Source organism: Ambystoma mexicanum, chromosome 10 (genome assembly GCF_040938575.1).
Source record: "Ambystoma mexicanum isolate Mex_15411 chromosome 10, UKY_AmexF1_1, whole genome shotgun sequence".
NCBI classification, from domain to species: Eukaryota; Metazoa; Chordata; class Amphibia; order Caudata; family Ambystomatidae; genus Ambystoma; species Ambystoma mexicanum.
In genome coordinates, this window is record NC_090932.1 from 181,681,847 (window position 1) to 181,709,532 (window position 27,686).

The window sequence follows — 27,686 nt, forward strand, 5'->3', positions numbered from 1 at the left end:
CTGGCTGTTGTTGTAGGTGCTGCACTGCGATCATGTAGTCAAGGCTGTCATGTCATGCTGCTGCTATTGGGACCATCTTGGTGTGGGAAGGGGTGTGGGTAGGGGTGTGGTGTGCTCTTTTGTGCTGCCTGTCCCCATAGCATGCACCTGTGCTGATTGTGTCCACCTGTAGTTGATGGGTACACTGCTCAGGTCTCTTAACGGGTGCTTTTCGATGCCGTTATTAGCGCCATGCCGGTAAGGGGTTTTTGGATGTTTTACATGCCGCTAATACCATGTCCGCATGGCTTGTGATGGCCTGGTATTAGCGCCATGGCGCTAATTCCGGCATGTGGGTCGCGCGCCCGCGGCCTTGCCGCTATTAGTGGCACCGTAATTAACGGGTGCGCAAATAGCGGTGGGTCCGGGTCGTGATTTGCTTAGGGAATTAACGGTACCGGTAAATCATTACCGGTAACGGTATTCCATTACCGCACAACGTGTAATGAGGCCCATTGTCTATGATCAAATTAATTAATTTAAATCAAATTCTGTAGCCCTGAAGTCCCAATTTCACCCCAATAAGTGCTCTGTTCAGTATATGGGCTTTGCAACATGGGTTTCCAGGAAGTCGTTTTGCCTAGCATTGGGCCATTTACTATGGCGGTTTGGCCCAGAGGGGATCACACAAAGTCCTTTTACCACAGGGACTGTGTTTGCTCCAGAGAGCACAGACCACTGTAGCATACTTTCCTAGAAATGGGCTCTGAGTTCTGTTGTGCTGCTCGCCGGTGCTTTGCATCTCTTCGCAAAACTCAATATTCTGTTGGCCTTCCCTTGGTCCGTGAAGACAATTTGGATGGAATTACAGACATTTCCCCCCTGTTGGCAGACCCTAGTGCACTTTATGATTTGCTCTCGAGATACAAAAAGACAACCCTATACCACCTTCATCCAATGTATGCACTTATTTACGAGTGGCTCCCTAGATTTGTAAGTTTTGGGGGCCAATTTCAGAAAATTATGTAGTTTTAATGATCCCCCTACATGGACTGCTTTTACTCTGCTCAATTTGGCAATGGGGGCAGTAAGGGTGGGAGAAGTGAAGCCAAAGCTGCTTGCTAGATAAGACCTTTGACCTGGGTACTCTATTTGCCTTCACATTAGGGGTCTTTGACGGTTGGGGAATAGCTAGATATTGTATGCTCTTGTTAGAGTCCAGGACCTTTGGGTCTTATGACAGCCAATTCCATTTACCATTTGTGGCGCTTGCGATTCAAGGTTCACTCTGAGTCCATTGGTATGCCCCCACCCACCCTGGGTAACTCCAGAAGTGTTAGATCTGAGTGTAGTCGGACCTCATCTGGCTATCGCTGATACATTTGAGGCTCTTGATCCATACTCTAAGCCTTGTAGTATGCCCCCCTTGACCACTCCGTTCTCAATTATTTCAAATAGGGAGAGGACTAATTTCTTCACTTTCACTGGTTCTATTAAAACAGTACTGCATTGGCACTCGTTAGACACCATGCCCCCCTTGGTGGGCTGATCGAGAATGCTCTTTACAGCTTGATCGGGACGAGTGAAAGGCAGGATGTGCTAGTGGCCAGTTGAGTCGCCAGATGCCCCTATTGGCACAGACTGCATCCCTTCTATCACTTTTCCCCTATTTTGAATCTGGCCATGTAAGGGCTCCTGCGTACTTGGTGCATCTGTCTTGGTCATGTTTGGAATGATGGGAGTTTGGTGGAGCTCCTGCATGCACTGGCTGAGGGGCGAGGAAACATTTTCTTGGTTTACTAAGTGGTCAATGATCCCCACAGTGCGCATGGAGGAGAACTGGAGATTATCGAGTGCAAGTTATTGGAGAGTATCCCAATGGGTAATGGATCAGCATTAGTCTTGGACTATTGATCGATAAAGCAAGGTCCTGAGTCAAACAAAAACGGGGCCATAGCCATGGCCTTCATTAAGTAAATATGTGGCCTTATCAGCCTTGGTAAGGGCCTTAGTGTTCTGTACTTTAGTTATCCTCCCCCAAGGGTCCATGCTTGAGGGGGTAGTGAATGAATGCAAGAATTGGTGAATTTGACTAATCAGGTTATGGGCCTCTCCCAGGGAACTTGCAGCATTGCTAGGATTACTAGGGTTAGTCGCAGCAGCACGTAATTCCAGCATGGTGGGTAAGAGTGGCATTTTCCTTTTAACAGTCAAATATTTCCGTTCCAGTATCGGCACAGGTCCAGGTGCTATGGCAGATAGAGGTACAGCAGGTGATATCAAAGTGGACTGTATGGTAGACGTGATAGATATGCTTTCTGGGAGTTGGTAAAGTACTCTTTAGATTAAAGATTGGAAACCACTGTATATCTCCGTATATGCCCATTTTGAAGAGAGAGCTGGTGTTGGGGCTGAAAAACATCAAAATATTGCAGCAGGGCCAGGCAGCTACACCGCACCCCTCCCTTTTGGCTCTCACCTGGTCAACATTTACGTGTCCCTGGTTAGCTTGACCGCTTTCCTTTTTTCTTAGGCTTCTCTAGGTGATTTCCTGACTTAAATACATATCAGCATCAAGGAAATGCAACGCGGGTGGGTCTGCAGAAGACTTGCAGAAGGAGGCACCTTGAATCCTACTAGGGCAAACACCCGTGCCCTTTTGCCCCCGGTCGTCTTCGCCCTTGTGGGGGGTTACTGTTAGCTTTCTTTAACTCCAGGGTCTGCTTGTTCATCCCGCCCTCCTCTGCAAGTGCAGGGACCGTGGTTACTTCACACAGCACGTCTGCAGATTGTGCAGGTGCAGCGCGTTGTCTGGGAAGGCAACACAATGCAGCCCAAAGCCGTCTGTGCGGACATCCTAGGTCCGGCGAATGGCTGGGCTCTGACGAAAATAAGTTGTGAAGCAATTCATGGCCTAGAGATTACCCCCTTCTAGAGGAAATGTTTAGTGCATAATGCTTGCAAAAACCAAACAGTGTAGCCAGGGAGATGCATTGCAGGTCTCTTGAATACAGACATGCATTTGAAAGGTCACTGATGCTGCCTTAGCCCAGGCAGAGTGAGATTGAAGTCCCCATGGAATCTCTGCTCCTCTAGTGTCAAATGCTTTGGAAATGCAAGACACTATCCATCTAGCAACAGCTTGATGGCTTTATTGCCTGGAGCTAAATCCCATAAGAAATGAACACATGGTGCAATTGTCTAAAGGCTTTAGTGCATTCTATATAGCTCTTGAAAGCTACACATTATGAAGAATGTCTTCCCCGAGCAAAGAATGAGGTCTCAGGTGGAAGACTGATCACCTGCTTGAGGTGCAAGCCTCACACTACAATTGGAAGAAAGGAAGGAACTGTATGTAATACTACAGCATCTCTATGGAAAACAACATACGGTTCTTCAGTTTATAGATCTTACAACTCAGTACTTTTGCCTGAAGGAATTGCCTCTAAGAAAGGTGTTTTCCAAGTTAATAAGTAGACTTCCTTGTCGCCCTCACTCTTCTCATGTCACAGTGGTACGGACATTGGTGAGTTCTCATCTTGATTACGCAAACGCACCATTCACAGGCCTTCCTAATTTCCTCCTTCGCCGACTACAGATTGCTCAAAATGCAGCCATTTGTCTAATTTTTCATTTACCCAAATCCTCTCCTTTATCAGACCTTAGACAATCTTTACATCGGCTGCCTGTGTGCCACTGCATTAACTTTCAGATACTATGTAAGATATTCAAATGTCCCAATGATTTGGCACCCCAATACCTAATTGATCAAATTCAATCTCATCAACATTCACACTCTCTACGGTCAACACAGATGTACTTTGTAATAACCAAGTGTACCACTAGAGGAGATCAGTGATTCTCAGTGATTGGACCTTGTCTTTGGAAAAACCTTTCAGCCCATCTTCAATACATGACCACACTGCTGACTTTCAGGAACAATCTTAAAAACCTTTTTGTTATCCCAACCTACCTAGTATTTTCCTACTTAAATTTCCATCTTTTGTATTTTTCTTTAACCTCTATTGTCATTGTCTGAGCTCAGATGCAGTAAACTCTGCTCATTACCCTAAATGGGTTATGTGTTTTTCATGTTAATGTTGAAGAAGCCATAGGTTCAAAAGGCGTATGCATTAAGGAGGCTAGAACCAGGTTAAAGTCCCATTTGATCACTGGTTGCTTGATAGGAGGATGTAAGCACTATCATCAAAATGCCTTTTAGAATGTGACATGTTTTGTCTTTCTTATTCAGCTGACACATAGTACTTACATGTGTCCACTAGCACCTTTGCAGAAACAAATTACGAGGTGGAAGACATAACCTCATCTACTGAATAGTTCAAAAGGTTGATAGCCTTCTCTAAAGCACAGTGAAAGAATCTTAACTGCTTGCTTTTATACTGCTTTTTTGCAGATTCCTTCCTAGCTGTGGTCATGACCTGGATAGTCTCTCCTTAAACGTGTAAGTGAGCAAAGGCTAACTGCACAGGAACTAGGTTTTCTCATTCAGTAATCAATGGGAGAGGTGAAGAATCTGGTCTCTCTTTTGGACCATGAGGTAGAACCATAGTGCCATGGAGTGCATTGGTCTGAAGGTTCAGTAACCAAATCTAACGTGGCCAGAAAATAACCACCAGGATCAATGTTGAATTTATGCAGCTCCTGAACTTCTGAAGAAAATGATGAATTCCTCTGCACCGACTGATATAAGTCCAGCTTGTGATAATCACGAAGAAACCTGCTCTGCGCTTATGCCATCACATTTTTCTTTCCTTCCAAGTTGGACGCAATCAGGAAAATATAGCGTTGGACTGCCCAAAGTCAAATCTGTTCCACTAGGAGACACGGGTGAAATCAAACTCCTCCTTACTTGTACATATAAAACATTGCCATTCTCTTGTCCTTACAAATATGGGGGATTGGTCTTCATATCAGCACCTATAGGTGATGCCAAAGCACATGCCTTACAAGGCACAGCATCCCCTCTTGCCCATGTTGGCTACTTTTTGATGTCTCGCAAAGTCCTCCTTTGCCTCTGATACCAGGCCCAGTTGTAACATGGAAAGGGGGTTATTCTGGAGAGGCCTCGAGTGAATCCCCTCACACAGTGCACAAATACACACCGGAGGTGGTTTCTCAGAATACAGGTGTGATCAGTGTCTTCATAAGAGAACTGCTTCCTACACACAATGCATTGTTTGAAGTCGGTGATGTAAAGCATACAACAGAGGGAGGCACACACTAAAATATAAAAAGGAAATTGGTGGCAGAGGAAAAACAATCCCCAAAAAGGAGTGAGAAAGTCAGCAATACCTCACAAAAGCATGCACCACAGAGTGATAGCTAATCCAACTCATCTTGTGGGCAGAAACAATCAAACTGAGGTTGGCCTTTGGTTGATGTAGGAGTAAAGTGGCATGGCAAGTGTGTGGGAAGGATGCACGCATGCACGCACAGGGTCTTGCCTTCCACATTGAACATCTTTGATGAGACTGTACATTTTTAGACAGCTTTTCCTAAACACCTTTGGACGCAGATTTTCCCAATCAATTGTGAAGGAGGGAGAGCAGGATGACAGAGAAATATAGATTTTAACTTTTCTTGTAGTGTTCTCAAACGTAATACACATTTCTTGGTAATTGTCTGTGTAGGCAAGAGATTGTTTCGACTTTATTTTACTACTCCAGTTATTGTGAGCAACATGAAAATATCTGTAAAGTAAGAATTATACAGGTAAGGATGAAGGTCAAGATCCTTATGGTCCTCTAGGTGATCGAGTGTCAGCCACTGATGATGAATGGGCTAAGTATGAAGAAGATGGGGGATTGCAGATTCAGATTCCCTCAAAAGACTCTCCTTTGGATGTCCAAGGATCTTTTTCAGTCCTAATAAAAAAGGAGGTTCAGGGGTTCAACATCCCCATGCATGTAGAGCTTTCTACCACATTTTTCTTTTTTGATCCCCTCGAAGAACTAGTGCAACCGATAATTCCAATTCCATCGGTAAAAGGCATTCTAGAGCATGCAAAGCACCATATAACTAATCCTGCACATGGTAAGTCCCAGGCCAAAAGCCATATGAGTGAAGATGAAGTATTTGCTAAGGACTCTTTATTTCTGAGGACCAACCAACCCACAGTTTGTCTCATGGTAGCAGCAGTGAGAGACGCTTCTGCTGGTGGAAGTCGAAATACAGATTTCAGAAATTAACCATGACTGCGAAACTAATGTCTGTACTACAATAAACCTTGCTGTTGGAGCAGTGACTTTAAACATAATCTTTAGCCGTTTAGACAGAGCTTTGTATGAACAACTCCAGGATCTACTGGACTTACTTCCAGACAGGAAATGAAGGTTCAAGAGGGTAGTATGAACAAGACCATGTAACTTTCCCAGCTCCAAAGGATGGCCTGGCCATCTCAAATCAACGTGTAGGTGCTTAGCATACCTTGCAATGGGTGAAATGGGTCATGATGTATGCAAGATGTTTGGGTCTAAAACCTGTTGCATGTGTGCGTTTACCAGATATCTCCTTTTTGAGAGGTTTTCCTGTTTGAAAATCATCATGCAAATTAAACCTGAAGCTGTGGCTATGAATTTTGAACAAAACATTTCTCTAGGGAGCCCATGGCAGTCGCCCATGCCATGGGGGCTTAAGCCGTAGGCTAGAATAGTTTATCACACCTTGGCCTGGTAGCACCACATGCAACAGCAAAGAGCACAGGGGGCAATATGTAAAAAAAATCCTGCTCTTGCTGCTGGAGGCACCCCCAAGTAGAATTCACAAATGCAATATCTGCCTCCTCCATCCACTCCCACATCTCACCCTCTATAGCGGCCATTTGTAAGATTTTCGTACCTACTGGAAGGTGATTTCTTCAAATAGGTGGGCTTTTGAAGCTGTGCTCATGCAACACAGTCTCCAACATGTTATGTTTCCACTGGACATACCACTGTCCTGTCAAAAGCCTGAAAGGAAAATCTTTTGCTATTATGATGCATGCCTTCTAGCAAAAAGAGCAATAGAGTTAGTCCTACCACAGAAGAGGCAACGGAAGCTGTATACTCTAGGTTTATACCGGTAGACATCCTAACTCTAAGGCATTAAAACAAATACATCAAAAAGAACCTTTAAAAAGGGTCACTCCCCAATCCCTCCTTCTAATTCCTCATAGAAATGGGCACATGGCCACTCTGGATGTTCATGACACATACCTATGCAAACCTATCATAGACAACCAAAAGCATTTTTTACTCTTCGCCATGGTAAATTACCAATGCCAATTCAATGTTATTCCCTGTGGCCTACATACAATCTGCACTGAGTATTTTATTCACAGCTCCCCTATGGCTCTATGGATTTAACATCTGCCCCATTTTCGATGTTTGGATGATGAGTGGATCTTCACAGATTGAAGCAACATAGGCATTCCTAGCAACCATCAACCTGCCTCACCAGTTGATGGTTTTCCCTTAATTCGGAGAAGTACAGTGTTCCACCAATGACAACATTCTCCAATCTAGGGTCGACAAACTTTGGTTTGCAAGCAGATGAATCTGTGAAATAGATGGCTTGCACTACAGAAGCTAAAACAGGCATTTCAGATGCAAGTTAACTGTCAAGTAAATAAGTGGCATGCCTTCTCTTCTTGGTGTCATCCTTCAATTTCTTGATCCCCGAACACGTCTTCACATGCGACCATTGAAGGAGTGTCTTCAAGCATTGTAATATGAGGCGATGGAGTGTTTTCAGGATCATGATCATACATTCAGAAGTGGTTTCCCTCAAGTATTTATTTAGGCTAACCTATTAGCTGAGGGTCTCAGCCTTAGGGTATCCCTCTCCTTAGAAGATTGTGGAAATTGTTGCTTCCTTTAAGAAATTGGTAACTCAAATGACAGATATCTGTGCTCAGCATCTCTGATCTCCAAAAGAGGCTCTTTATCACATCATCTGTTTCGAGTTGAGAGAGATGTGGCTGACCTTTCAGCATTCTTGCAAGTATGAGTATCATTCAGGCAGACAGCACATCCAGCATGTTTACATCTGCGGGACCAAACCACGTCAAATGGAAAAACCATACTCTCTGGAGATGGGACTTGGTGCACAAGATTACTTTGTTAAACAAAATCCTTAAAGGCATACAAGGTAAATAAACAATCATCTAAAAGTAGAGTACAAACAGGCGCTTTACCCAGATGTGGCCAATTCTGTTTTCATATGGTGAGAACACCCACATAAAACATTTTTATCACATAACGAATGTCAGAAGAGCCTCTTTATACGTCCAAATTTCATAATTCCTAAAACAAATATGTGTGTTAGGGAGACGCTCCTGTAACTGGGCACCTTTTATGCTCCTAGGTGCAAGCATCGCCCTCCCTTGTTGCTCCTAGGCCATAGATATCTCACTGCTCTTGGGGCCGTGTTATCTGCTTGGGCTCTACTTGCTGCACAATGTCCCCTCACTGCTTTAGGGAGTCAGAGATGCATTGCAATTCCAAGGGGATCAGCCCTTGATTGCAAATTGACACATACCTCCCATTGCTGCGTTTTATTTATTTTCTAGTTCACTGCCTCCTTATACCACCCAGCTCACTATTCCAAGAAAACTGCGAACTTGCTTTACGTTTTCCAGAACCTTAATTTCCGGACTTCTCCAAAGGGCACTCATCCTCCTTATTGTTCACTGGGTTCTGGCTGAAAGAATATTCTCAAATATCTCAGCCCCCTTATGGCTTTAAGGTGCATGAGTGAGTGGCCTCACTGGTACTCGAGGACCTGTGCCCTTTCACTATCTTGGAGATCTCAGTCGAGAAAAAGTAGTGTTCAGAACATAGAATTCTTTACTGCCTGAAGTTGTGTTTCAGTACCACTGTAAAGCAACAAACACCCTGCTTTCTATGAATAGCCAAATATCGATTTAAAAAATGCCCTCATATGTTAGACAGTAAGAAAGTGTTTCATGTATCTACAGAGAAACAATACTGCTAAGCAAATTAGGCATATGTGTGTGTTGTATGGTCCAAATAGGTTGGAGAATACAGTATGCAAGCAGTTTCCTATTGGTCGCTTCTGTGCATATGACTATTTAGCAGGAAAGCAAAAGGGACCATTAAAAGATGACACAGGGCACATTCGAGTAATGCAAAAGTGGTTACTGCAGCCGCATCGAGTAATGTTCCTCTAACTGATACAGAATGACACAATGGGGATTCATTCATTTTTTTTCCGTAGCACTTAATTTCTGGACTCAAATGCTACAATGGGCACTTATGTTGGACAGGCATCTTTGAGAAACGTTTTGTATGAATCCAAATTCTCACCCCGTCCTCCAACTTGAAGTATTGCTACAGAAACTATTCATAATATTGTGAATCTTTTTATTTTTATTTTTTTATTTGTGTTGTAACCAAAATTAGATTTTTCACAAAACAAGAAAAATAAAACAGAGTAAAATATTACGAATATTAACAGGAGGTTATCATAGTTATTTCTAATATTGTGGATCTGGGGTTGATTCCTGGCTAGAAAAGAAAGGGCTTACCTGGAACAATAGTTCTGAATGGGGATGTCTTTCCCATAATCTTAACAACTACCCCTTACTCCCCAGTGTTCGAATGTGCATGTTTTATGTGAGCTACTGTAAAAAAAAGACAAGTAAACATGACCTACTTGGTGCAAAGAGTCACAGGAGCGTTCAAATCACATTCCTTAAGATTTGAAGTGGCAGGCTTACATTATTGCTCTGAGGGCTCCTGGACAGTTCTATCTTTATTGTTGATTTGCTTAGAAAAAAATAAGAGCACCATTTTAAGTTATTTAAAAAAAATGGTGCACCAGGATTCAGTTGGGCAGCATTGACTAGTCACAAGATAGTGAATCTGGAGAACTATTTTTACATGTAAGTAACTTTCCTTTGACCACCTTTTTATTGGAACACAAACTTTAGTGTTCGACTGTCATAATAGAGTACACACTGTGGTTCTCCTGTACCTCTATAAAGCACTGAAGTTTTCTGCCAAGCAGAGATGCAACAGGATCAGTTTCATTAGTCACAAAGTTCACTATGTGTGGTTCTCCATATTCAATTGAATACCAACTGTACTTCTCCCTTTTTAAATGAAATGCTGAAGGTCGATAGTCCACACAAAAAGTAATGTGGTGGTGGCTGAGTATATTGTATAAAATTCTTGTTTTTACAAAAATAATTTTGCGTGTGTTGCCCTGACTGTTAAAATTGACTTTGCTTGCTTTCCAGGCACGGTTCATGTACCTCTCACTGGTATGAACTTCACATTTGCGTCCTTGACTGTGGTTTCATTTCCTAACGCCATGTGTCTTGCTAGACAACCAAGCACTGCTAACTCATTGCCCAAGACCCACCATTGCTTCCCCTGCATGCGCTGCTGCCCTGAAGTAGGCCCAATGGCAGCAGTGCTGGGGGTCATGCTGACGTGTAGTTTCTGCAGATCCCTTCTGTATGTCTACTTGCTTGTCCATTCTTGTGTACTTGTGTCTTTGTCTCTGTTTGAGTTTCAGTCGCATGGTCAGTTCTCCTATTGTTCTTGGCAACCTCAGAACAATAGAACAGGGAACCATACAGAAACCTGTAGTAGTCCTCAGGAAGAATGCAGGATATATTTTACAGGGATTGTGCATTTCCTGTTGATGGGGGGGGCCTCTCTGCTGCTCCTGGGGTCTGGGCACCATCTGCTCTCCTAGGCCGCCTGACCAACCTCTCTGGTATTGTAGTTTTGTGGCCTTTTCAAGCTCCTGTGTACCTGGACACATTTGATTACCCCAGGGACAAGCATCACCCTCCCTTGCTGCTCCTGGGCCGTAGATATCTCACTGCTCTTGGGGACATGTGATCTGTTTAAGCTCTACTTGCTGCTCAATGTCCTCTCAGTGCTCAAAGGAGACAGAGATGCATTGCGCAAAAAGGGGATAGCCACCTGATTGCAAATTGACACCTGCCTCCCATTTCTGCTTCAAGGGACCACCTATTTCACTGCCTCCAAATACCACCTAGTTCACAATTCCAAGGAAACAGGAGACTCCCTTTATGTTTTCCAAAACTTTAATTTCCTGACTTCTCAGAAGGGCGCTCATCCTCCTTATTGCTCACTGGGTTCTGGCTGAATGAATACCTGTGCCCTTTCACTATCTTGGAGATCTGGGCCCCTTTGATGATCCATGGGGACGTGAGCCTTGTAACTACTTACGGAGGACCAGAAAACCCTAGCTGCTCTTGGGGGGCTTGGGCACCTTTTGTTGTTCATTTTGTCCTGTTTGCCCTCACATTCTCCACAGGGGGCCTGGACTGGCTTGTTGCTCCCTGGAGTCAGGGCCACTTAATGCCCCAATGTCTAGTTATTCCTCACTGCTCCAAGGGGATCTGGTTCGCCTCTTCTCCAGGGGACATTGCTTTGCGCCTCATTTGGAGACCTGCCACTCAATGTACTCTTGGACATAACACACTCAATAGTAGCACAGTGCCAGGCCCCTCTCTGCTGCAAGGGGACATTGATCTCCAGGGGCCCTAGGTTACCTCTCTACTGCAGGGATACAAACAATCAAGCATGAGTCAGAAACATACAGTCACAGAGCACACAGACAAAAGTATTAACACAATAATCAGTCACTGGCACACCTAGAGAAACAATACACACGCACTCATAGAGCAGCCATGCACTAGAAGTCAGAGAACAGCTTTACATTGTCAATTACAGAATAATTAGGTACAAACTGACCAGGCAAGAGCAATAATATAGTTTCTTAATCCTGTTATCTTCATTGCTATACATACACACTGAATAGCTTCACCAATGTGAAGAATCTTAGAACACTTTAACAATGTACTCTCCATTCAAAACATCTTTACCAAGCACCATTCAATGGAGAAACAAAGGAAAAAAGGCAGATAGGCAATCTAAGGTAAACATGTAAACAGAGCACTGCCACTTTAAGGTGACAAACCTACCATCATGCACAGCACTTGCAGCTGAAGTCAGTTGATTTTGAAAATAGAAAATGAGATAAACCAGGATCTAGGTATTATTTCTCGTTTCATTCTTGTAGCCCTAAGCCATATCTTGACTGTAGAGGGGAGGTGAGTGAAGCCCAGGATTAAGGAAGTTGATTGACAAGTAGCTATTCCATCTACATCCTCGGATCTTTGGATCTTCGGATCTTCATATGTATTTCTGCGGCTTGTATATCCACATGATTTGAATATGCATAGGCTACCATATAGAGGTTGGTCAAAAGTACTACACTTTCTTTTTCTCAAAATAGAAAAAACACATAAACAGAGTTGTTTCTGTCACACTATCCATGCGCTATGTGTGAACAGGTAGCCATGAATTCTCACGTGTCTGAGATTGGTTGTTTATTTCCCCCCATCAGTTGGTCACATGTGAATGGAGTATAAAACAACTTTGCAACTCGATGCAAGAAACCCGCTATGTTTAAACCCAGGAATTGTCTCAGTGTTCGAGCTCAACCAAGCACAGAGTCGCCATGTTGATGCCACCCACGGAGACAAATCCTTCAAAAAGGCGCAATGTAGGGAAAGTGGAGAGGGGCAGCTTTGCATCTCAATGCAATAAGACCACTGCTTTCAACCAGAGGAATTGTCTCAGTTATCGGGCTCGAACAAGTGTACATGAAGTAGCCACACTGATGCTGCCGACAGAGACACATTTATTTTAAAAAGCGTACAGTAGTGAGAGTGTGGAGGAACACAGTACCACATTCCCCACATGGCACTAGAATGTCTCCAATTCCCAACATTTTTACATTCCCAGCTTCCTTGACTCTCTGCCTACTCAGGTCGAAGACTCCATTTAAATGTTGCCTGGAGTGCAATACTATGTTCCCTTGAAAGGACACATAAGGCCTCATTACGAGTCAGCCGGTCCGGAAAGAACGAGTTCTGCATGCGGGAGGTGTCACTCCCACCAGGTCTGACCTGGCAGGTTTAACACAACCCGCCTGCAGGCAGGCGTGGAAACACTGGCATCATTACAGCATGGTACCAGTGTTTCCACTTCCCCATTCCCATGGAGTCCTAATTGACTCCATGGGAATGGGGATTTACTGAATTCCGCCTCCGGAATTACTGGGTCACCGGGGTTGTAATGCCCCGGTGGTTCCGGGAATCACGGAGGCGGAATGGTAATACGAGTCCGGCAGTAACCTGCTGGTTTTTCCGGCTCGGTTACCAACGGTCTCGTAATGAGGCCCATAGTCTATTAACTGCCTTCCAAGGTACCACGCACAGAAGAAGGGCTTGGTGTGAAAGCACATTAAAACAAAAATAGTTAAGGAACACAGAGTCAACCACTAGGCGGCCTACGCTATGAAGTCAGTACAGACCACAGCCTCCACCTTGAATAAGGTAATCCAGGTCAACGATCGTGGGACGAGGTCCAGATCGACCCTGTGCAGTCATCACAGGAGGTTCCGAAGGGGAAATCCTTACAGTCAGCCCCAGCTCCAAAGATTCTGCGTCAAGCCGAAATATGGACAAAGCACCTTTTGAACACAACAGTACGTTATTGCACAAGGACAAACAGCGCCTAAAGTCTGAAAACACAGGCTCTGGTAGTAGAGCCGAGAAATCAGGATTGATTCTGAAATCAGTATAGACTGAACGGTCGCAAATGTCAAGAACTGTGCACTGTCGAAGTAGTATACCTGTAAATGATAAAAGTAGTACACCTATAAAGGGGTCCTCACAGAGTAAGACAGTGGGTTTTGTGGCAAGTCAACCAATATCAAAGCAAGGCACAAGGCACAGGTACAGAGGTAGATCTACCCCTACGCTGAAAATTACAGAATAAGGTACTTCTCCACGTCAGAAGAGGAATTAGAGGAAGAAGAATTGGAAGTGGAGGAGCCAGATAGGGCTTCCACATTTAAAACCAAGGAAGCCACTGTCCAGCACCCTCAGTAGGTGGGGATGCAGATGTTTTGTCCACTAGTATGTCACAACTCGCAACCTTCCTGAAGAACAGGGAGCATAGGCAGCAGCCTACAAACACCCGTTGCAGGACTGGTCCAAGTAAGAATCAGAGGCTAAACATAGAGCCCCTTGGAAAAAACCCTCAAAGACCAGGTAGAGGACTATGAAGATGATTAGGAGGGTCCGGAAGATGAAAACCTCATACATGAGGAGGACATTGGAAACTGAGAGGATTACCCTATGGACCCTCCAGAAGGCTTAGAACCCCCAATTACTACTTCCCTGATGGAAGGCCATTTTGAATATATTGCACTGCACAAAAGGGCATCAGGCAGATTAGGAATTAAGGCACAAGAATCCAATGAGGATATCGACTTAATTGAAGATATCCTTTGCTGCTTGCATTGATTCCTCTTTAGCTTTCAACATTGTGAATAGATCTCTGTTATGGGACAAAATAATGAGATGGAAGCTCCAAGAGAGTCTTTTGGACATTCTTGCCTATCTCCATACTGATACACAGATCCAGATACGGCTTAACCAACAGGGTGCACTGTCGAGGGACTTCCATACATCCAGAGGTTTGCGAGAGGGATGTGTTTTAGCACCCTGCCTGTTCATTTTCTATGTTTGGATGTGGGGCACTCTCTGGTCAAGTCTTTCTTAGTTGCACCACATATTGATTTCATCAAGATATGTTGGTTATCCTACCTAGGAGATGATATCATTCTAATAGTTCATATGCAGCAGGGCCTTTAACATCTAATTAACACTGTGAATAACCAATAAAAAATGATCTTGTGATAAACCACACTAACATGCAGATAATAAGATTCTCTAAGAGAAATCATAAATTGTGTAACTACATTTGGAAAACTGGCAATTATATCCCACAGCCAGTGACTCACCTACAATATCTAGGCTTCCAAGTTGGTGCCTCACCTAACAAAATAGCCACCTTGGCAGATATTAAAGAGAAAGCTATCCTATTTGTCTCGCAAATGAAATGCATTGACAAGTCAAATGGGAGATTTTCAATAATACCACTCGTTCATTTTTAGAAATCAAAAGTAGTTTACTATATGTGCTGGAAGTGTCTCATGTGGCCTATGATATTGATTTTGGAAATAAATATGGTCTCATCTAGAAAAGAACTCTTGTCATTTTCCAATTGTGTCCCAATAGCTAAGGTGCGTTATAAATTTAGCTTAGTTTCTTTGGTAGGCTGATTCAACTGGAAAGTTTTACTTTTGTACAAACTCTTCGTCACTCCTCTTCTGAGTTACCTGTATATTGATTTTCAAAAAGTAATGTATGAGATGCAGTTGATGACCAGATGTGAAGCCTTAATAGGCTACATGTTTACATTGGCTGATATTTTAGCAAGAAACCCTGCAGAGGTGAAAAAGAAACTCTTTACAAATAATCGATATCAGCCAAAGGTTCACATTATCTTGACAGTGTATGGGGTGAAAAGAGTTTGGCATATCTGCTGTGATGCCTGTGCAGATTTCCAAATTCCTACTGGAGATTCCAGTTTTGACGCTTTAAAATTGATTTATTCCCAACAGGTGAAATAGTTGGCATTCACAGTAACAGATTCAGATTCAGATTCTCAATGCTCTTAGTGTAATCAGTCAAACACTGCTGAATCTTTATACCGTTTGCTAATACAATGGTCAACACAAAAAAATGTGAGGATCACTTTGTTTGTAAAATTCGTACATGAAGAAAATTGGCTCTCCACTAATGAATTTTGACAATGTCTCTAATTTTATCATGTTTTTGTATGATTGTAAAAGGTTTTATTTTGTATCACCAATTCACAAATAAATACAAAAAGATGACATCCTAGTGGAACACAAACCTGTCTATCATTGCATTCCCTTAATGCAATCACCAAAGAAGAGCTTGGTATCCTCTCGGTTAAGACCATCAGCCACAAAAGCCGTTAATGCTCACATTGAGGAAAATATAAGCCATCACCATCTGGCCCACTCTACATTTAGGAGCCAGCCAACATCAGATACCCAGTTGTTATAACAACTAGAAAAAAGAGTGACACACCTCTCACAACATCGGAACATCTGCATGAATAAGCACACCACTGATTTGTTTTGGCAGGGAAATGGCAATGTGAGTTGCATACAGTATTTGCATTGTGAATGTAAATGAACTATTGACACTATACAATAGGACACAATGGGTTGAACTCAGTGACTTCATTAAAGATGTGCCTGATACTCTACAACTAATGTTCCATAAGATCTTGCTAGAAAGGAAACAAACTTCATATGCAGTTATTAAGAATGTATTAGACAGAATAGAGGCCACAGGGTGTCAAATTGTGGGAGCTGCAGTCATCAAATGCTACACTTGGTTGCATGCCACAGGCTTTCAACTAGAGATGCAAGCAAGCAGTGTATGAGGCACTAAAAAAAGCTTAACAAAGAGATCCCCACGGTATGCATATTCTTCCTTCAGTAGACATTAATTTTCATACTCCACACCACTACTCCACATCGCAACGCCAGCAGCAGCGTGGATGAGGACGGGGTAGAGGCCACACCCAAAGGGGTACTGCCTCTTCCTCAAAGCAGTGACTTTCACATGCAAGCCCATTCCCATGTTACTCCGGTAGGAGCAAGATTAACATAATTCACTGATGAATGGGAAGAGATCACCACAGACAAGTGAGTGGTAAGTTCTATAAAGGAGGGATACCTCGTAGGACTTCTGGGGAAACCACACAACCCCCAAATGAGCAATAGAGCAATGCCCAAAGTACATCTCATACCAATAGAGGACTAAGTTCAAACACATCTGCAGAAGGGAGCAATGAAACTAGTTCCAAAAGGACAGGAAAACACTGCTATCTGTTGTGTTTATTTATTTGTACACCAAGAAGACAAAACCAAAATACCAGTGCTAGATCTGCACCCTGCAAACAAATTTGTAAAAACGCACAAATTCAGAATTACAATGTTAAAAGAGGTCATTCCACTGTTAAAAAAGGAGACTACATGGCAATACTTGACATGAAAGATTCATACTTTTATGTTTTAATGTTCCCAGGCCATTGCCAGTATCTAAGGTTCAAGCTCGACACACATCATTTTCAGATAAAGGTTCTTCCTTTTGGGATTGCGTGGCTCCTCTGAGGTTCACAAAGGTACTAGTAGCAGCGGAAGCACCTGTGTGCAGTCAAAACATCCTGGTGTGCCCTTACCTACATAACTGGCTCACAACAGTGAAAAGCTCCATGTTGTGCTATGGAAACACACAAAAGACTATCAATCTCCTTCACCAGCTGTTCTTGATCAACAAACAAAAATCCAACCTCATACCACACCAAGAGATTCTTCTGAGCTTTCCTGGAGAACAATGTCCTATCCATCTCATAAAAGAGTAGTAGTTCTACAGACTCAACTAGCTTGTTTTTAGGCCAGTTGTTTGTTAACGGTATGAAAGGCCATGAGACTACAGGGGATGAAGGCAATATGCATTTTCCCCATCCCGTTTGCATGCCTCAACATGCACCTGATCAATCAGTGGCTCACAAGCCAATGGTCACAAGCATCTAGTGAGGGTTTTGCAGGAGGTGATAGAAAGCACTGAATTGGGCGACAAGCACAAATATGTTAATGGAGAAACCTTTTGTTAATCTACCAGTGCAGGGAACATGGTAAACTGGGTAGGGGTGCATTACCAAGTGCTCAAAGCACAAGACAGATGGTCAACTCAGCAAGCATCACAGCACATAAACGTGTTGGAACTTCTAGTAGTAAAGATGGCTCTATGCACTTTTTAAACGCTTTTTCCAGAGAAGAGCATCTTCATCAGCAATGAAAGCACAGAACCTTGTTACTTCTCACCTAACAAATATGACAATTGTGCATAAACAACTGTATTGCTCTCCAAAGTGCACGGACAGTCATAAATCACCAGTACAATTACGGAGCCAATACTTTGAACGCAGGAAGACGCAATAACTTGCAACCACACACTCTTAGAAAATAATGAGCACTTATACGGCTATTTATTCAAAGCTTAGAATCAACCAGTGATAACATAGAAATAAATCACAGAAGAAACATAGAAATAAATCACAGAAGAACCAAAGAATTCAAAAGGAAATACATCACCGTGAGCTTAACTGGATTCCTCATCTCGCCAGAAGCGGCTGGAATACCCCGATAACAGCCAGGCCGAGAGCACAACAACCCACAGGTATGCCGGACGAAAGCGTCCCCCTCCGGCTGAATTCTCACCTGACCGCTCAGGGGTTTCGCATATATGCATCCTTCAAAAGGGGTGGCGATTTCTCGAACCTTCTGGCAACGCACTTGCGCATTGATGAGCAGCCGTTGGTTGCCAGCTGGGTCAACCGACAGTACCCTCAAGGAGCAAAGTGCCTCCCTCCTCTAAAAACAAGCACCACGAAAAACAGTCCCATAGCTCATAACGAGACATAACAAAGTTAGCTTTCCCAGCAGAAATGTCCTTGACTGCATACCAGGTTTGGAAAGCATGTTTTCTTTAGCATCGTGAATCTAACTCTCAGCAAAATGCGTGCAGCTTTTCACTGCGGCATGAAGTAAATATCCATCATGGCTCAGAGCGCTCCCAGAATGCACTGCGCACCAGCGCCATGTTTTAGCTGAAGCATAACAACAACAAATCTAAATCCAGGGGCAGCACCTTCCAGGAGTGCACAGTTGCCTTGCGGAAGCATAGTGTTGCTTCAAGAACACAAATAGGAACTAAACACAAATATAATCAAACATATTTTCAAAGCATGGTGTCATCTAGGAATAGAATTACTTGTGACTAAAGTAAACTGAAAATATCCACCCTTTGCATCCAGGTATGCACCGCAGGGGTCCGTCTGTAACACGCAATGGATGAACTAGTCGGGGATATTTGCATATAATTTTCTTCAGCACCTCTGCTGTTCAGAATAATTCACAAACGAGCACAGGATAGCTTAACTCTAATACTCATTGCTCCAATGTGGGTCAGAGACAGGTGTGGTATCCACATCTCCTGCGCATGTCATTGTGCCCACCAATCGAGTTGCATCCAGTGCACACCCTTCTGACACAAGATCATAAGGAGATAGCACACCCAAATCCACAGACTATGAATTTGGCAGCCTGGCTCCTGAGTTCATAGAGTTTGGCCACTTACACTTACCTCAGCGATGTATGGAAATTCCAAGCGAGGTAAGGAAACCAACCACAAGACACTGTTACTTCAATAAATGAAAGCGGTTTGAAATTTGGTTCACAAAGAAACCGATCAATCCTATCGATTTCTCATCTGCATACATTGTAATTTACCTGCGTTATCTCCTTGATTTAGCCTTATGTGACAAGATAACCTGACCTTGGCATTAGCAAGTCCTCTCAGCCTGCAGTGAGAGGCCTATCAGGGTGGAAGCCAGAGAAAGTACTACCCCAGAGGGGGCCGGTGGCAGTTGAGAGGTCCCCATTCCCTATCACCTCCGCCAAATGCCAGCCTTTACATGTGCAGTACCATCTCTGAAGAGGCATGAGATGATGAGCAAGTTCTCCCTTTCTTTTCTAAAAATGGCAGAGAAGGAGCAACTATCGGGAGATACCACCCACAGGACAGCAGCCCATCAGTGACCCACATGATACAAGACCAGATCCCACCCGAAGATAGAGCCAATGAGAGCCAGAACTCCTACTTGGTTGTTCCAAGACTCACACGATCCAAGGCCAGTTTCCAGCCAGAGAGAGAAAGAGGGACAACAATAGGGGAGCCTGGGCTCCTACTTGGGTATTCTAGGCCCCAAGTGATCAAGTACAGATGCCGCCTGAAGAGAGATCATCAGTGAACGAAGAACCAGAGCTCATACATGGCTGTTTCAAACGCTACACTCTGTTCCCCAGCATCGGCGCGGACCGAAGCAAAAATGCTGCAGCAGTCCTAGACCACCAGGGACTAAAGCAGAGTGGCAATCACTCAACAGAACTGCATTTACCTTGAGGGTAACAGAGCCACTGGCCCCTAACACAAACTCAGACACTTTGCAGCACAGGCTGCCATTCTTACAGCACAGGGGAACCATGCAGAGAAAAGGGGTGGGGCTTAACTAGCTCTTTAAAACTATCTGTAATTGTGACTCCTCCCAGATGGGGAACGCAAGGCCATATTGGCCAGGATCTGAGTACCAATCAGAGGATTGGGAGGGGGTTAAGAGTGACCTCAAGAAACAGGAAGCTGTGGATTGTTTGGGTGAGGTCAGAGTAGGAGGATGTAGCAGACAAAGAGACAAGCAAAAGGAAGAATGTGGATTGGCGTGTGAAAGCGATTTTTAAAGAGGTGAGGTGTTTGTTCATGAGAGCAAGCAGTATTGACTGGTGAGTGTGTGTGTGTAAGATTAGCAAGTGATACTAGAGGGAGGGTAGAGAGTGAATATGAAGTGGATGTGAGAGTGAAATTTGTGTGAGTGGGGTGAAGTGGTAGAAGTAGTGGAAGAGGGAGTGATAGTGTGGAGGAGGGAGGAGGGAGTAGTAGTGTAGAGGAAGGAGCAACAGAGTGGAGGAAAGAGTTGTGTGGAGGAGGAAGTAGTAGCTTGGAGGAGGGAGTAGTGTGGAAGATGGAGTAGTAGTGTCTAGGAAGGAATAGTAGTGTGAAAAAGGGAGTAGTAATATTGAAGTGTACATGCAGGTAGTCAGTGGAGTATGAGACATCGGAGTGACAGAGAGGGAAGACACAGAGAGTAGAAGGAAGGAAGTGGGTGGAGTAGTGAGGAGGAGAGTAGAGAGAGGAGACTGGTATATATAGGTAAGGAGAGGAACGTTAGGGCGCGAGAGAAAGAAGACTGAGTGGGGTGGCGTCTGAAGGCACCTCCCCAGATCCTCTGGTAGCTACTAACCAAATGATATTGTAGAGCAAGTCTAGGAAGTCCCTGAGGAAGTCTAGATAGATAAAGCTATTGCCTTTAGGTGATCCTAACCAGCTAGACTAGAAATGAAACAATAAGGGCCAATATTCTATATATAGTAACCCGGTAATAGGGACACTTGGGTTAGAGTGGAAAAAGCTATTTCTAGTTGGAAGAGGGGCAGCCCTAGCACCCGCTGAAACCTTCAATAAAAACCCTTAAACCTTCTCTGGAAGTTAGGGTATTCTCTGAGCCATCTGTGACACTCACTTAAAGTACACATAGTGCTAGTGACATACACCATCTCACAATGAAAGGTGCCATGGTGGAAGGTGCCAGTGGTCAAGTCTTTCGGTGCACCATTTGAACCTATGCACAAGACTTCTCTTAAAGAACTCACACACAAGGTAGCGTTCTGCATTGACATAACTTCCATCAGAAGGGTAAGCATGCTTCAAGCACTTTCAGTGGAGGAACCTTTCATCATAATTCACAAACACAAAGTGTTTTAGAACTCATCCATGATCCTCACCTAAGTATTTTCCAAGGTTTCATGTCAACCAATCAATTGCCAGTCTTCTTTCCAAATATACAGAACATAGGGGAAAGAGCACTGCACACGCTTTTTGTATGCAGAGTAGTAATGTTCCATTTAAGCAAAACCAGCACTACGTTAAACAAGTCCCTTCTTTGCGTCTTTTGCTACAGAAAGAGAGGGAGGCCCAGTAACTAAATTCACCATAATAAGGTGTATTGTTTGCTGTATACTGCTACAAATTGTCACACAAACCTCTTCTTTTCACTCCCAAAGCTCACTCCACAAGTAGTACAGCAGCAGAACTGGTCTTCATTACACACATTCCATTAGATGCAGTTTGCAAAGCTGCAACAATAAGCTCAGTCTGCATTTTCACACATCACTTTTGTGTAGATAAACGAGCAAGACCAGACTCACAGGTAGCCCAAGCAATATTAAAACATGTTTTTTTCAACTGTTCTTTCAGCTCACCCAGCACCTTCTTCAGGTATTGCTATGTATTCTAAGCAATCTAAGTGGATTCACAAGCCTAAGCAGGCACACATTACTTACCCAGTAATAGGCTTTCTATGGTTTGCGTTTTCTTAAAATCATATACACCCCCAAGCCTTCCCACATGGTAGCTGAAACACAGACTCATATGGTGCAAGTCATGTCAGAAAAACAAACAATCGGAGGGCGTTGATGCGTGAGGGATCACCGGTATCTGTACATCCAGAGTAGGGATAGTGTAACAGGAACCCCCTTGTCGATGCCCTTTTCCGGTTTTGAGAAAAACAAACTGTAATACTCCAGACCAAACACTAGATTACAGCATATGTAAAACATGTCACTCTAAGCAGATACAAGCCAGAGAAAGACAATACATTGGTAAGTAATGCTATATTTATATAAAATACACAACCCCACACACACATGTGAAGATTATTACATTTTACAATTATAAGGAGAGTTTTCTTTGCAATAATAAGCATTCCGGGATTCCGCACACAGAGGCAGCAATATTCAGTATGTATGAATTTAGTGAAGATACCTAGGATGAAGAACGGGATTCACAAGTAAATAAGTATTCCAATCAGAAACTGGTACATACAGAACAGTCAGAAACTGGAAATCCCCCAGAAGCTTGACACTAATATTAATAATAGAGAAGCCAGACCCAGGTATTTAGAGAGCAGCTTAAACACAAACAATCACAGAGAAAAATACACTGGCAACCACACTGCAACCCAACACCGACACTCACAGAGTACCTAGTGTTTCAACTATTTGACTCCTTGTACAACACCAAGGGTGGCTTACTCATGTCAAGTTGGAGAGTACATTGTGGTTCTCTACTATCACAAATGAAGCACACGCTATTGTTCAATGACATTCCTATCAAGCACAAAACTGGGGTTCGCCACAATGCCAGTCATTCCAATTTAGTACAAATTCTGTATCTATTTTATCCCACTAGATCACAAATAGTTATGATTCGCACCCCAGAAGCCACAACAACTCATAAGGAAAGTAAGTGAAGCAAAAGACTGCTAAGGAAGTAATTTCAACCCCACACCTCATCTCCTGGTAACTGTGAATTGGGTAAAAGGGAAAGAGTAGCACACACAAAACAGTGAAATAGGTAATGCCTGCCCCCTTTCATTTGATTGTAACAGCTATATGCTAGGCCAAACATGCCCTGTGCAGTGACTTTAAGGATCTTTTCTGCAGAATGTTACTCTAACAAGAAACCCATATCCCATCCAAGAAGAATCAAGATTTAGGATGAGTGCTGCTTTTTGTTCCATTGTGTCCTAAAGGGTCAGGCCCAGTTAGTTACCAAAGTTGAACATTTTACTAGAGCAGACTTAAAACTGTGGGTGGTCTCTTTTCACTGTGCTCAAATGAGTGCCGCGCCCTGGTTCTCTGTACATCAATCAGGCCTTGTTCCCTACTCGGGAGCACCCTACATCAGGGATGCCATCTAATCCTATGTTAATGCGCCATACCTTCTGTCCTGCTCTTCTCTCACACGTCCCTTTCTCGGTTTCAGGGGAGGATTTAATGGGCCCTCGACATGAGCACCAGGATTCCATGGACCAGGACGAGGAGAAGGAGATTCTGGAGTTCATGCCCAAACTGGACCAAGCGTAAGAAATGCTGGGGAGTAGAAAACCTCAGTACTGTGTCTTGAAGAACCATCCCATGCCAGCCACATGCCAGGCCCGCCTCCCTGAGACCTGGGGTTCCATTGGCAGACTGATATACCTACCACTTGCAGATATGCCTGTCCTGGGGTCTGAAATAGATAGCTATACCTATCCAACCATCCCAAGACCTCATAGATCAAGGCCTACCAATGGGAAACGTTCCTGTTATACATAGGCCTTTCCATCCATCCAACCCAAAACCCTGGATATCAGGTAATATCAGCAAAACAAACTGCTGCCAAGATACTCCAGCCGAACCACCCCAAAACCTGTTTCCCCAATAGCATATGCTGGAGCAACCACTGTCTCTGTATTCCCCAAAAAACATTCTGAGATATAAGAAATCAGAGGCTGTAAGTAAAAGCCACCCCTGCCATGAATATGCCTGTCTGAAGATTCAGAGCCTTGGGACATCAGTGTTTGTGTCCAAGAGCCCCAGTGGCCAGCTGTGTTCCAGGACTAACCCCAGGACCTGGGAATCCAGGAACTGTGAGCTAGACCAATACTTGTTGATTATGAGCCAATCCTATCATCCCAAAATGTAGTGCTCCAGGGACTGTCAGAGAGAATCACCTATGCCAATCCTAGTATCTTAAATCAAATCATTAGCTTCAGAAAACACCTATAAAAGCTACCTTGCCAGAAAAGGCCTAGATGGTCTCAGGATGGTGGACATTCTATGTAAACACACCTAAAACTGACCAGCACAGGGACACGCTGCATTTTTGGGGAACCATGATCCCCTGAAGATGCTGGCTCTCAGTGGAGTGGAATGGGACATTCCCAAGTGAACGTTCCAGGACTGTATGACTGGACTATGTGCCAGGACTAGGAACCAATCACTCACCCGAGGGCACGTTTGGTTGTAGAGCTGCATGTCGCTCATCTGATAGTACACATGCACATAGACTCTTAACTGTTTAATTCCAATTCATGAAGCATCATGATTTTAGGTTATTCAAAGAGTCAATTAAAATAAGCCCTAGAAGAGGTGTGAAAATGTGTAGCTGGCTGGTCTCACAGCTCCTTCTTAGAACCATGATTGTTACTAGTCCAGTTCTGTCAAACTCTGTGTTGGTCCAGTTGTGTTATGTTTAGTGCTGGTCTGCTCCTGTGTCACCTTCTGTACAGATCTTGCTCTGCCTTGTATGATGCTGGCTTGGCTCTGTGTCCTCTCCTGCTGGTCTGATTCTGTCTTATGTTGTTTTGCCATGGTTTCTACCTTTATTGGTGTTGATCTGGGCCCGTCCAGTGCTGGTATGATTCTGTATGGTGTGGTTATGGTATACTTTTGTCATATGTGTTGCTGCTCTGTATGTATCTTGGTGTGATGGACACACTCTGGCGTTCTGTCCATTGTTCCCAGCTAATTGGGTTATTCTCCTATTACATACTGGAAATCACATTCTGAAGGAAGTGTAATCACTTTTAGATCTTAAAAAGGGCTGTTTATACGCCACACCCCTCCACAAATCAGCCTTAATTTCTTTCTTACTTTTTCCACCCATATGGAGATTAGAAAAATGCCTTTCTAGCTGTCTCCTCCCTCTTTTCGGTAGAAGATTTATTGTTTTGATTGGCTAGAAAGAGAAATGTTCTTTTCTCCATCTATGCCTCACTGTGCAACATGCTGCATATGACCTGGTGCAAAAGACGCATCTGTTGTAGCAGCCAATTCTCAGTGTCTGACCTGCACTGCAATCAACCATGCAATGTGCCTCAGAAACGTATATTTGCTAAGCTCCTGTTTTTTCTCTGCAGTGATAGCACCCAGGACTTTTAGGACTCACTGACAGACACTGCCAAAGAACAGTTCCATTTTTTGGTGGGAACAGTGCTTAATGTGTGGTTGTGTTTGGCAGGGCTGAACTGCCAGACTTATTTCTGAGCACCACAGACTCAGTTCAATTATAATATGGCGTTTTGGCAACTTTATATTTTAATTGTAAGTCATTCTTAGTCACAAAACAAGCAGCAGCAGTGCCAGCAACACCAGTACTGTTGTGCTAGTCATCCAGTTTCATGAATATCAATGTGCCAGCAGTTGAAGCTCTGGGAGCGTGTGCTGGTCATGCCAGCATACTGCTCTATTTAGCCTAGATGACATTGGTATCAACCTGCTACTGTAGCAACTCACAACAATGCTGCAGCAGGGTGGGTGCCTCAGGTGTGTTGCGTGGGCAGCAGCTATACAGACGTAGTACCAGGTACAGCTCATTAGTTCAGAGAATAGGTGTTTATCCACATGCCTTTGTGCCAGTGTCAGTATGATGCTGATTTTGCTGCACCTCTGCAGGCGGGGAGACTCAGTAGGCACATGCAGGGCTGTGAGAAGATGGGTGCTTCCCCTTTTTCTTCTGGTATGCAGCCAGCCTTGGGTGTACAAATGCATCTGCGAGTGCCAGGCTGCCAACTCACTGAGTCTTCATCACACATCAGCACATGACTGTAATCGATGCAACACAGTTATCAGTGCTACTAGGAGGGCCCTTGGTACACAGAAGACAACAGCACAGTTGCCAGCCAACAGCACCACCAGAGAGATAAGGGCAGGAAAAAAATCCATGGCTAAGGATGAGTGCCTGCGCTGAGTGCCAATCTATAGCAGATCTTGCTGAGGTGTTTGACAGACATGTTCATCAATACAGTAATGATTGTGTCTATATTTGCCCATCCCTTTACTATATGAAAGAAACACTTTTGCTATATTTTCATTGGATATAGAGACATATTCCATTTGCTACCTTCAGAATCAGAGGAAATTAATAATGAGGATGATGTGTTTAAAGAAGCAATTCAACATTTGATGTAACATTTCAAGCCAGAACTGCTATGTTAGATTATGTTATTTTGATTGCCATTTGCAAATCGCTCAAATGTCTTGGGTGCTGCACACATCACCTACTATGAGCTGGTGAAAGTTGCAGCTCCAATCCCAAATGTGTTAACACTGTGGGGAGTAGTAGTGGGTGCGGGAAGCAGTGGGTTTTGTGCTTCCGCCCGGAGATGCCACAGACGTGCTTGAAACTATTTGGGCCCTGGCACTTATTTATTTACAAACCAAGCACTGGGTGGGAAAGCAGCTGGTACTGTAAGTGGTACTGAAACAGGCACTGTCTTTCAGTGCTGGTAAAAGGTTTGCCCCACCTCTTGTTTTAAAACACCACCAACCACCACTAAAGTGAGACTCATCCTGGGTACTGTCATGAAGTTGAGTGGAATCAATAAGAGACAGGCCCAGAAGATTACAAATATAACAAAGGCACATGTATTGAGGATGAATACAAGGCTTCTGTCAACTAAAGAAACAGCAACATAATCACAGGATGGCTTATCTGTAACGTCCAAAAATCCAAAGCCTCTGGGTTCCAATAACAGTTCTCTTTGTGCAACAGAAAGTCCCATCGATTCGGGATCTCATCCCAGAAGTAATTTTCGATTTTTAGTTACCCACAGTCTGGGGGTTTAAGTGACCATGGGCTTCTTTTTTTGCTCCCTGGTTTCTATTCAGATTGGGGCTTCTCCTTCTTAGCCTGGTTTCTTAGTTTCTCAAGGGACCCTTGCACCTGAGGTTTAGGGCATAAATGTGCTAGCTCCTTAGGCATAGGCAGCAGTAAGAGGGATAGCTGAGTGCTGCCAGGCCAAGCCCAAGGGTTTCGATCAGGGTCCAGGCCACCTGAATTTTCTGACTGCTGGGTTCGATATGGTTTCTCTTCTCCCTGTCTGAGGTACCTGATTCTGTTCTCCAACACCCCATCTACCTTTACCTCCTGGATGAGAAGGGACAATCCCATGCCTTAGGGAACCTCCACGTCCCCTCTCCTCTTCACTGCACTCCACTCTTGACTTCTTCACCACCTGCTTGATGCTGAGCCACAAACACATATATTCACACCTCCTCAATTCTCTTCTCTGTCTTGTAGTATGCCTGCTCCTTTTCTTTGTCTATTTAAGCCCCTGTTGTGTATGACTCTCCACCTCTCCTCCTCTGAGGTGTTTGCCGCCCTTCCCCACTGCTCTGTCTCTTTAACACCTTTTGACTCTTGTCCAAATCTTATTTCTACTCCTTACACACCTACTTAAACCCGT

The 27,686-nt window shown here is 43.8% G+C and overlaps 1 protein-coding gene across 8 annotated transcripts in view; it reads left to right on the forward strand.

Annotated features, from left to right (window-relative positions):
- Positions 1–27,686, forward strand: part of ANK1 (ankyrin 1) — a 2,823,483-nt gene that overhangs the window by 1,553,678 nt on the left and 1,242,119 nt on the right. For 6 of the 8 annotated variants that reach the window (XM_069617665.1, XM_069617670.1, XM_069617666.1 and 3 more), the window contains 2 exons: positions 10,241–10,264; positions 23,441–23,537. In XM_069617665.1, coding sequence (XP_069473766.1) covers positions 10,241–10,264; positions 23,441–23,537 — 121 coding nt within the window. The remainder of the gene's footprint in view (positions 1–10,240; positions 10,265–23,440; positions 23,538–27,686) is intronic. The other 2 variants (XM_069617667.1, XM_069617668.1) reach the window with 1 other exon arrangement.